The sequence below is a fragment of the Meleagris gallopavo genome, chromosome 1 (assembly GCF_905368555.1).
Source record: "Meleagris gallopavo chromosome 1, MGAL_WU_HG_1.1, whole genome shotgun sequence".
In the NCBI taxonomy this organism is placed as follows: domain Eukaryota; kingdom Metazoa; phylum Chordata; class Aves; order Galliformes; family Phasianidae; genus Meleagris; species Meleagris gallopavo.
The window spans coordinates 66,114,644-66,130,337 of record NC_139404.1 but is presented as its reverse complement, the minus strand read 5'-3'; the positions used below and the strand labels follow the sequence as shown (position 1 = coordinate 66,130,337).

The following is a 15,694-nucleotide window of genomic DNA, read 5'->3' as shown; positions in this document are numbered from 1 at the left end:
CAGAGTGGGAATCTTCAACAAAGAGGTTTGTATCTCCTTGGAACTTCTAGATACACCCAAAGTCATTTTTGTCAGTGTTCTGGGAAGGTAAAAACATCCAAGTTTAACTCCCAGTAAATTCTCAAACATTCTACAGATAAAGTTGTCTCACCGAATAAGCTACAAAGAGAAGGATCTGAGTAAACAGGAAGATGGGCATAGTAATATCAGATGAGGACAATGTATGTAAACTTGATGTGACGAAAGACCATGCAGGACAAAATAAAGTGGAAGAGGAATTGGCTTTCATTAGTTGAACATACCGAGTTACATGGGGAAATGATGAAGAAAAAGAAGGCCCACAAGTAATATTTTCATTTCATAAAGAGGAGATATTTATTTGTTAAGATCAGTAAAACCAAATTATAAATAACATAACAGTTACCTATGTAAAGTTCCATCAAAATTAAAACAGTGAGCCTGTCCCTTCCAGTTGTGTTCATTAAAATGCTTCAGCTATGAAAAAAGGCATGAACTACTATAAAATTGAGATTTGTTTCTGTCCATGTGCATGAATATTATAAATAAGACTTCCCTTATAAAAAATCACATGAGATGTTAATGGTATATTCTGTAAAATGTGACTAGAAAATGACAACAATGTACTATTAATAAATAATACACTCAATAACAAAGCAATCTTTGCTATTGAAAGACATCTAGACATTTTGGGGTACATTCACGATGAAACCACTTGAAAAAAAAAAAGACATTCTTCAAAGCAGCACAGCACACTACTTGAAAATGAACAGACTCTGGACATAATAGAAAATACATTATTGCCAGGCAAAGAAAGTCAACCCTTCAGTCCTTGTAACAGTGTTAGCCATCAGCGAACATTTGCTACGTTGGGGACAATTAGACTGAAGCCCTAATCACAATACGCTAAACAACAACACGCTTTGCGGTGTTTAAAACACTCTACACAAGTACCTCTGCCCCTGAGCGTGCCAGAATGATCACGATTCAGGACGTTTAACCAAGTGCTCGTGTCATTTTGACACAACTTCCAGCATGTAAAGTTTACACTGATCTCAAATGATTAATATTACATGTCAGTCACTGGAGGCAAGACAAATCCACAGAATTACGCAACCTCAGAGGCATAATGATTTGCTTATCCACTTTAAAACCATCTCAAGACACTGAACTACCACATAATCATCACTTTTTTCTATAAACTTGTCAAGATAGGGAAGATGCAAATCAAATTACTAGCATAACACAAGGGCAAAATTCACCATCTAACAGTAAAGTCCCACATCCCATTGCTCTTTGTGAAATGATGCCATCACCAGCTGACATCAGTCTTGTATGAGACGAAATCTCCCAAAATCGCCCAGTCCCTAGAAGCCAGGAGGCACCGCGGGTCTGTCCTGCCTGTGCTCCTGTTTGCCAGCATTACTACAAAACACAGACTGATCCCAGGTCAGCTTGTTTCAACCACTGAGCTCCTACCAAAAATACACGTGTGGTATTTCAAATTCAGCTCTATTTCTCCATTACTGCAGCATTACTTTTCCTGAGCACTCCACCCAGAGGAGGACTTGCCCTGACAAGCAGACTGCCCCCAGAGCCAGACTCACAAGTGGGGTCAGATACAAAGCAGAAGGTCTGAAGTGCACAGATGGAGTGACAGGTAGGTGAGGGCAGGAGCCTTGCAGCTACACGCCAAATCACAGTCACTTATTTATCAGAGTGGCAACCAACAGATAACTGAACTAAGCGGGCAGGAAACACACGCTAAGTGTGAGTCGCACTGATATCCCCACCAACACAGCCTTGCCAATCCAAGCCTGGGAATAGGTCTGGAAATGCAGACAGATACCCCTTTACAGTGCTCGAAGGAGGCATACTGGACTTTAGGAAGAGAGCTACTCCACTTATAAGTTTGTTTATTACCATCAAACCTGTAAGGCTTACATTTACCAGAATCAGAGGTTGGTCATGAAAAGACAGGTAGAAGATGTGGTTCACTACAAATCGCTAGAAGTATCTTCTTTCCACGTCACTTCTCTTTTCAGTGTTTTTACAATACAGAGCTTATACTAACAATCCACCTCATGGACTCAACATTAAAAGAAGAACACATGCAGTCATTTACATTCATCAGCATCTGCATGCTATGTTTCACAGTTCATTATCAAAGCAACATACCACTCTATAAAAATATCACAGTGAGGCACCTTTAATTTCCTTTGTATCTGTGTTTGCTTTTCTCTTGAGCTTTCAGAGACAGCCAGATGGAACCTACAGTATCATATGTTAAAGCAGGGTGAGTTGTGTGCATAGGAAATACAGCGGCTTAAAAGTCTTGAAATTTACATGTAAGGACAGAATTTCATCTATTTTTTGATATCTATTTTTGTCCTTGAGTTCATTAGTAACAATAATAATAATAATAATTTTAAAGGAAGGTAACCTGTAAAGGGCTAAAATATGGCATGAGAATGCTTTGCACCACTTTCCTTTCCACAACATAGAAAGAAGGGCAGCACTGCTATCAGCTTACTACAGCACTTGACACTGCTTCTGCTTCTAAGAGAGCCCAGGCACTAGCACCAGAATCAGTGCTTTCGTACTAGAACACTCAAGGAGAGTGCAAAATCCCCTTCATTTAAAATGCAGACTACTGGTAAGACTCCAGAGGAACAGAAACCTTACGAAGTGCAATTGCTGCACATCATACTTAGTACTAATTTTGATATTGGATGCACAGAAGGCATATGCTAATTCTCAGGTGAAAAAATGCCAAAGATCTCTTTGAAAGGATGAGTTTTGATGGGTGTTCTACTTATTTAGAGATAGGATGCACTATATTATGTACATGATATACACAAATTGCCCGGAGAGGCTGTGGATGCCCCAAACTTGGTGGTGTTAAAAACCAGATAAAAGGCAGATGGTGTTAAAAGCCCTGGGCAATCTGATCTGCTATTGACCTAGTGGCTGGCAGCCCTGCCTGTGGCAGGTGGGTTGGAATTTGATGATCCTTGAGGGCCCTTCCAACCCAAGCCATTCTATGATTCTATGATTCCACGAGAATCTGCAAAATAGTCACAGAGATGCAAACAAACAAACAAAAAATAAGGAAAGGAAGGTCAATGGAAAAGAATGAATGCACAGAAACCATGAAGACAACCAGACATACTGACTTCAGCTGTTTGTACCTCATCTGAGGTAGTAACTTTTGTAAAGATAAAAAAATGTTGAATGCAATGAAAACAAAAAATATTATTTCACCTCACTGGTAGCAGGTCATTATCATGAGCATTTGTTAAAGATTCCTCATTTTACATTGAAAGCTATTTTGGAAATGAATTGGTATTTTATTGATGGATGGTTTGAGTTAACAAAGATGACTGCAAAGATTCAAGATTTGGCTGCAGGAAGTCTAATACCTGGACACCTGCAGTCAGAAGGTGTTCCACAAAAGCCAGAAGAATTTTCAGATTTTTAATGTTTGAAAAAGAAAGTAATTTGTTGCCAGTCATCATATGCGAGATTATGAAAAGAATGCACTACACAGGGAGAAAACAGAAGAACCACCATTTCAACATCTTAAGACAATCGATATCTTAGACTAGCGCTGAGCCTTTGATATAAATTGCCAGTAGAAAAATTTTTCCCTTCAAGAATTATCAGAAAAGAAAAATTGCATTTGAATAGCAGGAGGGGAAAGATCATCTCATTGCATTATTAAAGTCTGAAAAAATGATTTGACAATGACTGGAAACATTAGCAGTCTTCAGATCCATCACGGAGGATAAATCACTTGAGAACATCCAATTCTCAGATACAGGCGGTCAATGGAGAAACTTCACACTGCAGCAAAATCCTTTTTTCATTTTCATCCACATCACAAAATATACTTGGCAGATAGTGCAGTACATGAATCACTTCTCTGCAACTTGCTGCAACAATTCCTCATATAGGACATGACTTAAATCATGATTTGATTTCAGATCATGATACCTCAGTGCGGCAGATGTTTGAAATGCAGAAAGATATTGGCCTCACAGCAGCAACCAAAGAACAGCAGAAAACATCCACGATCTTCACTTGTGGGAAAAAATCCCGTAGCTTACAAAATAGGCCCCTGTAAGTAGGCAGCATTGCCTGGATTTGCTTTGAAACAGTTCAATTTAAAATTTTCGTAGGATGAATTCCCTCAGGTTTTAGAACAGGCAGCTGATTAAAATCTGTGCAATTCTATTGATTTGTCCGGAATCAGAATGGTAGAAGAGAGCAGAGAATTTGGTTTATAAATTGGAGATTTGGGCAGACAGAAGAAAACCTATTATTCTCATTAAAATTTATGAGTTTGAGCTTTCTGCAAGCTATGCATTATCTGAAGGGAATGTCTTTTGTGTACTTGCTAACCATGAGGGTGGGTTTTAACCTGGATGCATAAATTCAGTCAAACAAATATGTCTGTTTACTTGCTTGCCTTCACTGTTGAAAAGAGATAAAGCTTTGCAATTTATTAAATCTCTACCCTTACTTTCCAAATGTGAGGTAACTAACTCTCGCAGCACCTCTCTCTCAGTGAGCAAGCTAAGTACAGCCTCTATTCACCCAAGAGAGTATTCAGAGCAGGAAGAAAGATATCAAACATACTATAAGTGGCATGATAAATAAGAAAGTCTCTGCTGTACTTCAGAGTTGATGCAGTAATTAGTACTGGAAAGACATGAAATACTGCGTGCAAGCTTGGTCACATCAGCTTTAATAAAACTGAAGTGCTCTATGTTCCTGTGTTTCCATATTTCCACACTGAGTACCAAGAAGAAAGTTCATCATACTCACATAGTGCAAGGTCGGATTGAAACAACCTGTGGACTTGGCAGGTTTCTCCCCAGTACCATAAGAGCTGAGGAGCTGAGAAGCAAGAGAACAAAGAACTTATATCTGCATAATTCAGGTGCCAGTTCAGCAAAGCACTGAAATAGAGGTATCTCCTTTTCCTCTATCAAAAAACTGTTACTTTCCTTATCTCCTTTCTGATCTTCATCTGGTTCTTTAGATGCCACCACTAAATGCCAATACTGAAACAATAACAGACAGACTCCAGAAGATCTAAACTGATGTTCTCAGTTTGGTTGGGTTTCTTATTTATTTCATTTTGACAAAAATGAAACTAGCCTAAAATTGGAAGCTTTGCAGAAACACAGACTCGAGTAAAATCTGCAATCGCTGAATAACTTGAAAACTGCTTCTTCAGTTACTGGTGTATCTATTTTAGCAAAAATTGAGATCCTTTTTCACAAAATATGTGATTATTTTCACTAAGTAAGTTATTCTATAGTAGTTCTTAAAGATATCAGTGTTTGAGTTATAAACTTCAACGTATTATCTGCTTTGTTTTATATCTACTTGATTGTATGCCAATATGTTATCTGGGCAGTTTACAGAGACCTCTAAAAAGGGTAAATAAGGGTTCTGATCGAGGCTTCATTCCATTTTCAATGTATGTTGAAGAGCACAAAAAAAGGAAAAAAACACTACTTCTGCCTGTGCCTGGATGTTTTTCTGGAAGTGCTCACGGAGTAGGAATTTCAAGAGTATTGAATGCTGATCTAATTCAGTATTGACTCAGTGAGCATTTTGTTTACAAAACAAATTTAAAAAACAGGTTTTTTGGAAGTTCTTGCGTTGCACATCATAAGATGTTCACCTTTCAGTGTGCTCCTCACACATAGAAGTCTCACACTCAAAGAAAATGTTTTCAACATACTGCCAAGCCTTTTTTTGCATCAGTGTGACCACATAAGGGCTTGTTTCACCTTAGTTCAATGCTCATTTCAGCCCTCGGGCAGCGTGGTGAGATCCTGGTCTTGAGAATCCTGAGAGAGCCTTAAATCTGAGCCTCAGTCCTTCAGAGGACATTTTTCCAATCAAAATCTTTGTTCCTCTTTGCACCTCTTTTCAGTGAAAATGTTTCCTTTACTACCAAGTAAAGTACTTAGCTTCTCATGAAATATGGAGTTTTGCTAGCTTCTTGTTAAGAATTTAAAGAATTTAAAGAATTTAAAATCTTTTAAGAATTTAAAATATGTTATGCCTTTGTAATTGTTCATTTCCAATAAACAGAAAATGATGTAACACATCTTTGCTATGGGCCCTAGCTGAGCAAAACAATTTGTTGAATGTACAATTAGAAAGCACCAGGAATTATTCAAAGGTACTTTCATGTTTTATTGATCAGTAGCTTAAACCTAAACCAAGAGAACAACTATTTGTGGTGACGTTTTCTTATGCTGCCTTTGGGTTGACTTATGATAGTTACGTCTAGACTAAAAGAAAAAAAAGGTTGAACTTGAAAGGTGAAAATACTAAATAACACAGCAAATTCAAGGTGACTTGGGTGCTTGCTTGCCTTAAAAGGACCAAGATGGGGTAAATATTCATCTCAACAGTTGACCAACGCAACCACAGCATAGAGTAGGTGGAGATCATTTTAAGATGCAGTTTTAATAGGTGCTACTGAGACTTGCCAGCAATCAAAAGTGCTTTGGGGTGAGAAGTGGGTTGATCTCCAAAGCAATAGATAGTCTGCCACTGTTTTCGGAAAGCCCAGCATTCTGGCTGTGAAGGAAGAGAGTGATAACCTTGCTATATCTCAGACCTGCTCTGCGGTGGCACTTGCTGGATCGTACCCAGGGCAGTGCTACATGGAGCCACATGGTGGCTGCCCAGTCCCAGAGGTGGATGATGGTCAGTTCTGTCCTACCCATGCTTGCTGACTTTACACAGGAGGACTACTTGCTTAATGCCATGGTTTGCTGAGCTTGGCCCAGCTGAACTGCTCAAGGGGGTGTTGTATGTGTGAACTATGGGGAGCGGATCACTGAGCCATGTCAGTGGCAATGAAGCCATGGCAATATGCTCACAAGCAAACTGCAAACTTTTCACTGTCTTACAAACACAGGTGGGGTGTTTTCAGTCCTGCAGGAACCACTGAGAATGCAGCTTCTACTCAGAAAAAGCAAGAACTGCCATCAGGAGGTTGATTCCAAAGAGAAACTACATGATTCCAAAGAGAAACTACCTAATCATTTTCAAATAGGAACCTTTTTTTTTTTTTTTTTTTTTTTTTAATAAGTGAAAAGATGGTGACATTCATTTTAAGTATGTGCACTAAGCTAAAGAGGCTGAATACACCAGGGCTCATCCTGCTGTAATAAAAAGTGAAGAAAATGAATAATCAGAGAGGAATAACTAACTGTTTAACTTCTTGTTGCTGCGAAAGAAATATCAGGTAGGGATAATGGGTTGAACCTCCTGTTGTTTATTTGTATTTCCTTCAGGAAAATGAGTTTCCTGATATTTAATTAGCAGGCCACTAGGTCATTCAGTAATTGTTTCATTCAAAAACCACCAAGAAGTCAAACACCTGACAGATTCCAAGTGATGAAATCTGGGAATTCTAGGAAGTAGAACTCATTCCACAACAATCATGAAAAACACGGCCTTCTGCCATCCTCTTTTTGTTCTCCAGTGATTGAATTATCAGTTCCTAAGTGAAGTCATGTTTTCAACTTAAGCTAATTCTTCTTGGTTTTATCAATTACTTTTGAAGAAAATGTGGTTGAAAATTACAAAGTGTATTATCTACTTCATGGCTGATTTTTTAGATCACCCTTCAAAACCCAACTTTACGATGACTTTATGATGACTTCTTGGGGCATAAAAAAAAAGCCCAGATGATCCCAAGTGGAGGGACTGTGTGATATTAGGAGTAGATCTCATTAGGGATGTCCCAGCATACCAGAAGAGTCCCCAGAGCACCCTTCAGACAGCCAGGAAGCAGAGGACCAGACCAGACAAGGTCTGCTGACTTTTTGTTAGTAGGAAACATCAGCTAACAGATGGAATCATAGAATAGCCCAGGTTGGAAAAGACCTTAAAGATCATCAAGTTCAACCACAATTTAACCATACTACCCCAACTCTAATAACCCACGGCTAAATCCCAAAGTAGCCTTTCAATACGGAGGTGGTGACTTAGGACAATAGCTCGTAAGTCTGTTATACTTTTGTTTCTGAGTGAATGGAAGTAGAGAAGGGAAAGATGGATTTTTCATCATCTCCCTTTGTTCTGCAGTACTTCTGTTTCTGTTTAATCAGTTCACTGCCTCTTGGCAACATCTGCCATCACATTCTGCTTTGCTGCCATCCTGCAGAAAACCTTATGTCACAGATGATGGTCCATTTTTCAGTCATTGTCAGAAGAAAATGTCCTACGGTTGCTTGGAATGGGCAATCTTTATCAAGAATTTCTACAATTTATTACACCACTGATTTGATCTTCATTTTTTCCATCATCATCCAGCATTTGGGAAACTGCCTGTCCTTTGTATAATCTGGACTTGGTCCAATGCTTATTAATCTACTGAGATGGAGAACCAAAGCAGGTAGCAAAAGGTGAGTTAGCATTTTTCTCCTTCATCATCCCCACTTCTAGATTGCATACTTCCTCACTCCTGTTCTCACTCTCAATTTCAGGATAGGGTGAACCAGATGTTAAACCAGTTTTCATAAATATGCATGAAGGAAATGTTTTGTGCAACTACCACGATTCAGAGATTCAGTTTAAAACAGCAGATGCCTTGCTTACAGCTTCAGCTTCCAAAGAGATGCAAACTCAGCAGCGTATGCTGATTCTGATGAAGCTAACAAAAAGGTGAGTGTATTGAGGTTGATAAAAAAGCCATTATTTCTACATTTTATAAAAACTAAGCTGTAACAGAGGCTTCGATCTTTGACTTCTGTGGCTAGTTCATTCCAAACGATGATCTTCATGTCAACAAAAGCATAAAGCACTGCATTCATGAAGGAGAGTCCTTAGAACTATGGCAAGGTCTGTGTCAAATTTAAAAATGTTTTTATTCTCACAAGCACATATACTCTTATGATTTTAATTTGCCAGCTTCTCTTTCAATTGCTTGCTTTAAAACAAGCTTCAAAAGATTCATAACCAACAGAAAGGAGGAATTTTACACAGTTTTAGCAGTAGTTCATACATTGGCCTTAGTCTCCCCCAAAACATTTAAGCACCCAAAAAAATTATACCTAAATTTATTTCAGTGCCAAATATCTTCCATGCACAACTCCTGTGAGGGGATTTGTTTCGTTCTTTTTATAATCAGGTGGCATCCTCCACAGAGCAATGATTCCAACATCTTTTTATCTTGGCAGCTGTATGAAAAGATTAATAACTAAGAACATGAACAAATCATTTGGCAAGCCTGAACTAGTTTTTAGTAAAGATGAATTGTGCTAGCTTTCAACCTGGGGCAGGCATGTTTAGCTTTAACTTCAATACTGGAGAAACTCAGGGGCTGGCAGTGGAAATAGAAAAGCTAGAGTAAAGAATTTCACTAAAAGACCTTAAGATTTCTATTCACTTCAACTAACGCAATGAAATCTCAGGACACTACTATCAATGGACAGAAATTAACCACCCATCTAAATGCAGATGGATATAGTCAGTCCACCCACATTTTGCTAACTCCGAGAAGCTGATTTCTCTGTTAATGCTTAGTTACCCTCCTGGATTTGACCACACCTATTCCCTGGTGTAGCCTTCCTCTTCAAAAGTGATACAACTTCAAACCCTTACATGTAACTCCACATTTCATACCAAGAATCCAATACATGGGTCCCACTTCCCCTAGACTTGTACCAGGTAAGTCTCACACTAAGTAGCAGAAATAATGGAGTGTATTAACTGCAAGATTCTTGTCAGGCTGTTGCCATTCTAAGATTCCCAACAGATTTACATTTTCTCTGTGACTGCTCTTGCCACAAAATACTTACAGAATCCTCCTGCATCCTTTTTCAATTGTAGGGCAAAAAACTGCTTCTTGGCCAGTGTGCCTGTGTGGAGTGCCAAGTCAGTCAACTAAAACAAGTTTCTGTTGAGCTCCCATTGTAGACTTGCTCCCTCAAAAGGGGAATTTATTTTTGTTTCTCTTCTTTCCTAAGCTACTAGTTTTCTGGAAGTTATAGAAAATTATTTATCCCCAAAGCCTTTACTTCCCTATCAAATGTGGTTGCCATTCTAAGATGCAGTTATATTCACTATAAGTAGATGTGAACAGAGCCCAAATTATCAATTTTTCCAACATTAGCCTTATCACTTATCACAAACAACTTAGTCTCTTCAATCCCCATCATTTTTTGAAAACCATCTCCTTGCAAGCCTCAGGATTGCAGACATCAAAAGGGACACACAAAGACCACAAGATTCAGTCAGCTTCAGCCTTACAGAGATAGGGAATACAATACTCCTAGGGACATGGGACACTAACTGAACACAAGCAAGCCAGTTCTTATGAAATACTGCATTGAGGTTTCCTATGAAAATACTCATTTTTCTCTTCTTTTACTGAGATCATTTTCCCAGAACATGAGAGGAGGGATTTCCAGGGTGTTGGAGAGTCATCAGAGAAGTTCAGAACTGAATTCTCAAGTGCTGGTACAAATGACAAAAATAACAAGCACAGAGGCAGTTCTCCCCTACTCTCCTAATTTCCCCACACCCCTGGGAAATAGTGGCATCCTTCTGAAGTGTCATCTTAACACATAATATTTTGACTGCTGTTCTCACAGATAGCATCTTCTTTTAAGAACAAAAAACTTCATACATCTCATAAAACCCATGCAGGCACCCGTTTTCTACAAAAGGCAGCTCAGTAAAAATTTGTCCTAATGAGCAGTAAAGAAAATCCTTCCTTCCTGAGTACCCACATCATAGATAAAATATAATCCAAGTGAATGAATTATCAATGATGTTCCATTGATGTGTTGTACTTCTAAAAATGCATATGGACAGAGATAAAATGGGTTACAGAAGCACATTCAGATTTTATCAGAACAATCTCTAAAACAGCATTTAATCCAAATCTCCCCTTTGCAATTTAGAGCTACACTGTAATCCTAAGGAACAATGCCCACTGTATATTTGGAATACTCATATTTAGGAAGAAGATTTTATTCCAAAACACATGTTTAAAAAGCAAAATAAGGCTTTTTTTCAATGTCCTACATAGATAGTTGAATTATTCATATTTAAAGAAGAGCCAGGGGTGTTGCTTTTTTTTTTTTTTAATTATATCTATATAACTTGCAGCTTGTAGTCTACAAAGAGAGAGGTTGCCAACATATGATAGGACACATGCCCCAAAATACTAGCACTTTGGAGCTAGAACAGGTAGCACAGGAAATTGTTGTGGAAACCTGACAGCAGTTTTGTTGTTTCAACATTTTGACTAGAATTTCAGCTACTAACGATAGAAGTAGGAGAACATTATTTTGGATTATAAAGTTAACAGTGATAGCATCTTGCAGCTGAAATTGCACTCTGGACCAAGTAGGTATTCTCTTCCTGTCCTACAGTGTTAAAACAAAGCAAACAAAAGGATTTCTCATTTACATGGCAATAGGATCATCTGCTGTCCAAGTAATACCTAAAAATAAAACAGTCCTTTAGGCACTGCACTGACCGGAGCAGCCGCAGTGCAATTTGCACGCTTACATAATTCTCTGATTGCAAAGAGAAAGGCTGCATTACGTAAGTGCCTGCCTTTTCTGGTGTTTTTTTTTTGTTGTTGTTGTTTGTTTGTTTGCTTTGTTTTGTTTTGTTTTCTTGCTGGCTGTGTTGTTTTTCAGTGCTCCCAAAGGCTGTTTTACTTTTCAGACTCTCTTTAACCAGAGACAATCTTGCAACAGAAGTACAAGTCTTTAAGGCTAATGTTACAATCCAAAAAGAGGAGCTAGTAGCACAAAGAGAAAGGATTTTCAAAGTTTCAACTCATTTTGAATGACACATTCATTTCTGCAGTTTTTCTGTTATAAGCACATGAAGAATCTCATTCTGCATTTCACTGAGCACCTCAAATCCCCTTGATAGTCACTGAACATCTGGAGTCCAAATGAACACGGAACTAATCCCAAAGGCAAAACAGCACAACAAGAAAGGAACAATCCCTGCTACCAAAGTCACTGTGGAAATTTTGCAGCTGGTCAGTTAAAACCTGGTTGCACTTCACTTTTGTTTTTGTACCACAATTTTTATCTTCAAGCCAATTTACCTTAACCAGCTGTTGCCCATAAGATAGCGTTAATATAAACATAAGTGCAATGACCAAACTATCCTGACAAAACCTACAAACAGGTAGGTCCATCCATATTCAGTAGCAGGGCATTCCCAATACATTCTTCTACCAGATTCTTAGCACCCTTCACATTCACAAGTCTTAGGAGTTGATGGTACTCAGCTCCTCAGGCTTTCACACCTTCCCCCTTTCTTCCATTGGAAAACAAAAAATGGAAAAGAAGAAACAAAGAAAGTCAACAACACACACACTTTTCTCTATACCCCTTACCACTACACACAAGCACACACATAAGGGAAGGAAAAAAAGAGAGAAAAAAGAAAAGAGAGTTATATGAGGTGCCAATCTGGAATGAAATGGATTTTTGAACAGACAGTCATATTTGGCACTGTCAGCAAAAGCTTTTGGGTGGCCCCATTTCTCTCCGAGCCTTAATGCCCTTTTTACATCGGTCATTTAAAAACGTCACCCAGAAAGTTAATTGGAGTTGCTTCTAACATTATTTTCACATTACTGCTGAATGGACTTGATGGAGAGGTTTTTTTCCCCCACCGCAGTTCCATAAAACATACATTAAGGACATATTCCATTTGGCTTTCAAGCAGCATTTTACGGTCCATGCAGATCCATGATTATTTTCCCTTTAAAAAGAATCAACAGAAGATCAGAACTCTCTGTAGGAGAGCATGGAAATTAAAAACTAGTGGATCTCCCAAACCGACTGCTACGATCCTTAGGCAGAAGACTGGGTTAAAGGGTCCTCACACTGTTCTAGCTGCATTCTCAGTACACCACTTTTATGAAGGAACCAGAGCTGTAGAAATTCCTCCGGCATGGCATGGAATCCGGAATCGGGCAAGACATTGTCATAGTAATGGTGGCTAATAAACTTCCCATGCAGGTCCACTGAGAACGGCCAGAAGCCATAAATCGTTACTTCTTCACAGAGACCAAGGGCAGCACTGACTAGGAAAAGTCCTGTGGAAAGTCGTTTGGCATGGATACCTTTGCTCTTCCAGAACTTGCCAATGTCACGCAGGAAATTGGGGTTGGCGAAAAGCACCGCCTGCTTGGCACCGAAGTCCTTCAGGGTGTAATAGACACGCAGGGAGGGGCCCGTCCCTGTCTTCATTGAGAAGGCCGGCATATAGATGTAACTGTGATTATACACCTTCACGCTCTCCACAAATGCTTTTCGAGACCAAAGCAGATTCTGGAATCTGTAAAATGAGAGAGAAAAGTCTGTTGGTCATACAAACATTTTTCCACTCATTTCAAAATCCACCTACAAGTGTTATTCACACACGGATTTGCAACTGATTTGCACACCTTTCCAGAGCCTAGAGAAAATCCTGACAACTTTCTGAGTGTCTCTTCTAAAACGAAGAACCTGAACAGACAGTTAAAAACCATCTGGTATCCTGCTAGCTCCAAAGCATAAAATGTTTCTGATTTCATCTCCTCACAAACCCTGAATGAACACTAATAATTTATTATAAATAATTGATTGTTTTAGTGACATTTTTCTTTATATTTTCAGGCATAGAAATCTTTAAACTAAATTTTGAAGTCTGTGTTGTTGTTCTCATTTCCTGAAGGTGTACTAAAAAAGAATCCAAGTTACATGTTGAACAAGCAATACTAAGCAATAATCAAATAGAAATTCTGGCCTTATAAAAATTTTAAGACTTATAAGATTTGCTTTTATTATGCCTGCATAGAGATTTATATTTCCATTAGATTATGATACCATAGCCATTTATTCTCAACTTGAGAAAAATCTCAGAGAATTCTTTAGGATAAGTGGCACCACAAAAATATAGCAGCAGGCACCAAATGACACTCAGGGACAATGTTTAAGAAGGTAGGAGTTACACAGCAAGTAGGTGTAAATATTTGTAATGTGCAAGTTAGAAGACAGACTAGTTGAGGAAGGCATTGTATAGATCCACGTTATTTCTCTGCTTTTATAGTTTATTTAGCTATTGCTACAAAATCTACATCAGGTTACAACTTCTTTAGTTAGCCAATAGCTGCTTACTGATATCTACATTATTCCTGATTTTAGACTTAAATACTACTTCAAAAACAGTACTTTAGCAAGAATATAACCTTTCCTTCCCATATACTTTTGGCATGCCAAGATGAATGAGACATCTGGCAGGAAGCTGTAGGCAGTTCACACATACCAGCACCTTCAGTGATGTTTAACACTATACAAAGCACATACCAGAAAAATAATAAAGTTTCCTGAATATGCTCCATTGGGTGTAACTGACAGAGATGTCAGCCAGAGTGACTAGTAAAATCCAATACCTAAAACACAAACTTGTTAAGAAACAGGAGAACTTATTGTTCTGGATTGTGGGCTGTACCAGGTGATATTTCTGCATGAGAAAATCACTATGATGCACCCTTGACTATCTGCTCCCTTTCCAGAGTCACTGCAGCCTTCAGAGCACCAGTAGATCCTCCCTGCCTTTTCAACATGCCAGTGTCCATAAACTTCAGCAAGTAGGCGAGGAAAATCCATGGTACTTCTGCATAAGCCTTACTGGCGTCTCCTGCTTAGCAGCTGGGATGCTCTCCCAAACATGATCCCTAATTTTTTTCTCAGCTCTTGAATGACTTTCTCATCTTGTTATTGCCTCCTGTTTCTCAGTTTCTTGTGACTGAGACATGTGTATGTGTCACAACTGATTTCATAATCACACAGCAGAGTCAGGATGAGAAAACTGAGACACTGGCAGTGGATATTTTCTTTTCTTTGGCACGGGTAGAGAGATAGGTATAAGAACACCTTTTTTGTATGGTCTGAGTTAATTTCATATAAAAACCCCTTTGGTAAAAATCACACACACAGCAAGATATATGGGTTTGAATAGGATGTCAGAAGATCTCAAGAAGCATCAGCTAAAATTTCATCTGATACAACTGCCAACAAAAAAATAGAACTTCAGCAACATAGAAGTATCTCATGAATATGTCAGATTCTTTGGAGTCTTTCTTCTGGTAGAAGAAAATATTAGTAATAATTTAAAAGATTTTGCTGACACTTTCAAAATGCAATATTTGGTTTCCTGATTTGCCACAAGTTTCTTTCAACATGTCCTGGTGGGATTAAAGTAAAGCTGTTCCAAAGCAAAACCCCTGAGATCTGCATGGTTGTTCATCACTGTTTGACTCTGCAGTTCTGGTCTTTCTGTGTGGAGTAACTAATGGAGACAAAGCCCCTGTCATCCAAGAAAGAAATTTATCCAACTTGAACATATGAAGCAAAAAAATAATTTCATAACATTGCATTTGGCACTCTTTTCTGTAGAAAGAACAAAGACACAGTTGGATGTAGAGGGCCAGCAAAGGCCAATGTACCCTGGCAGAAATTCATTGTCCTACACACCACCTATGGGACTTCTCAGACCTGTAAGTAAGTGTTCCCCCAAACAGCTTTGCTATTCTCTCCCTAAAGAGCAACAGGACAACCTGTCAGGTATGGGAGTTGGCTCCATCCTAAGAAAGTTCTTCCATTTTCAT

The 15,694-nt window shown here is 38.7% G+C and overlaps 1 protein-coding gene across 1 annotated transcript in view; it reads right to left on the bottom strand.

Moving 5' to 3' along the window:
- Positions 1-350: 350 nt before the first annotated feature.
- Positions 351-15,694, bottom strand: part of ST8SIA1 (ST8 alpha-N-acetyl-neuraminide alpha-2,8-sialyltransferase 1) — a 143,506-nt gene continuing 128,162 nt past the window's right edge. Inside the window, exon 5 of the mRNA XM_085231663.1 lies at positions 351-13,380. Coding sequence (XP_085087789.1) covers positions 12,894-13,380 — 487 coding nt within the window. The 3' untranslated portion in view covers positions 351-12,893. The remainder of the gene's footprint in view (positions 13,381-15,694) is intronic.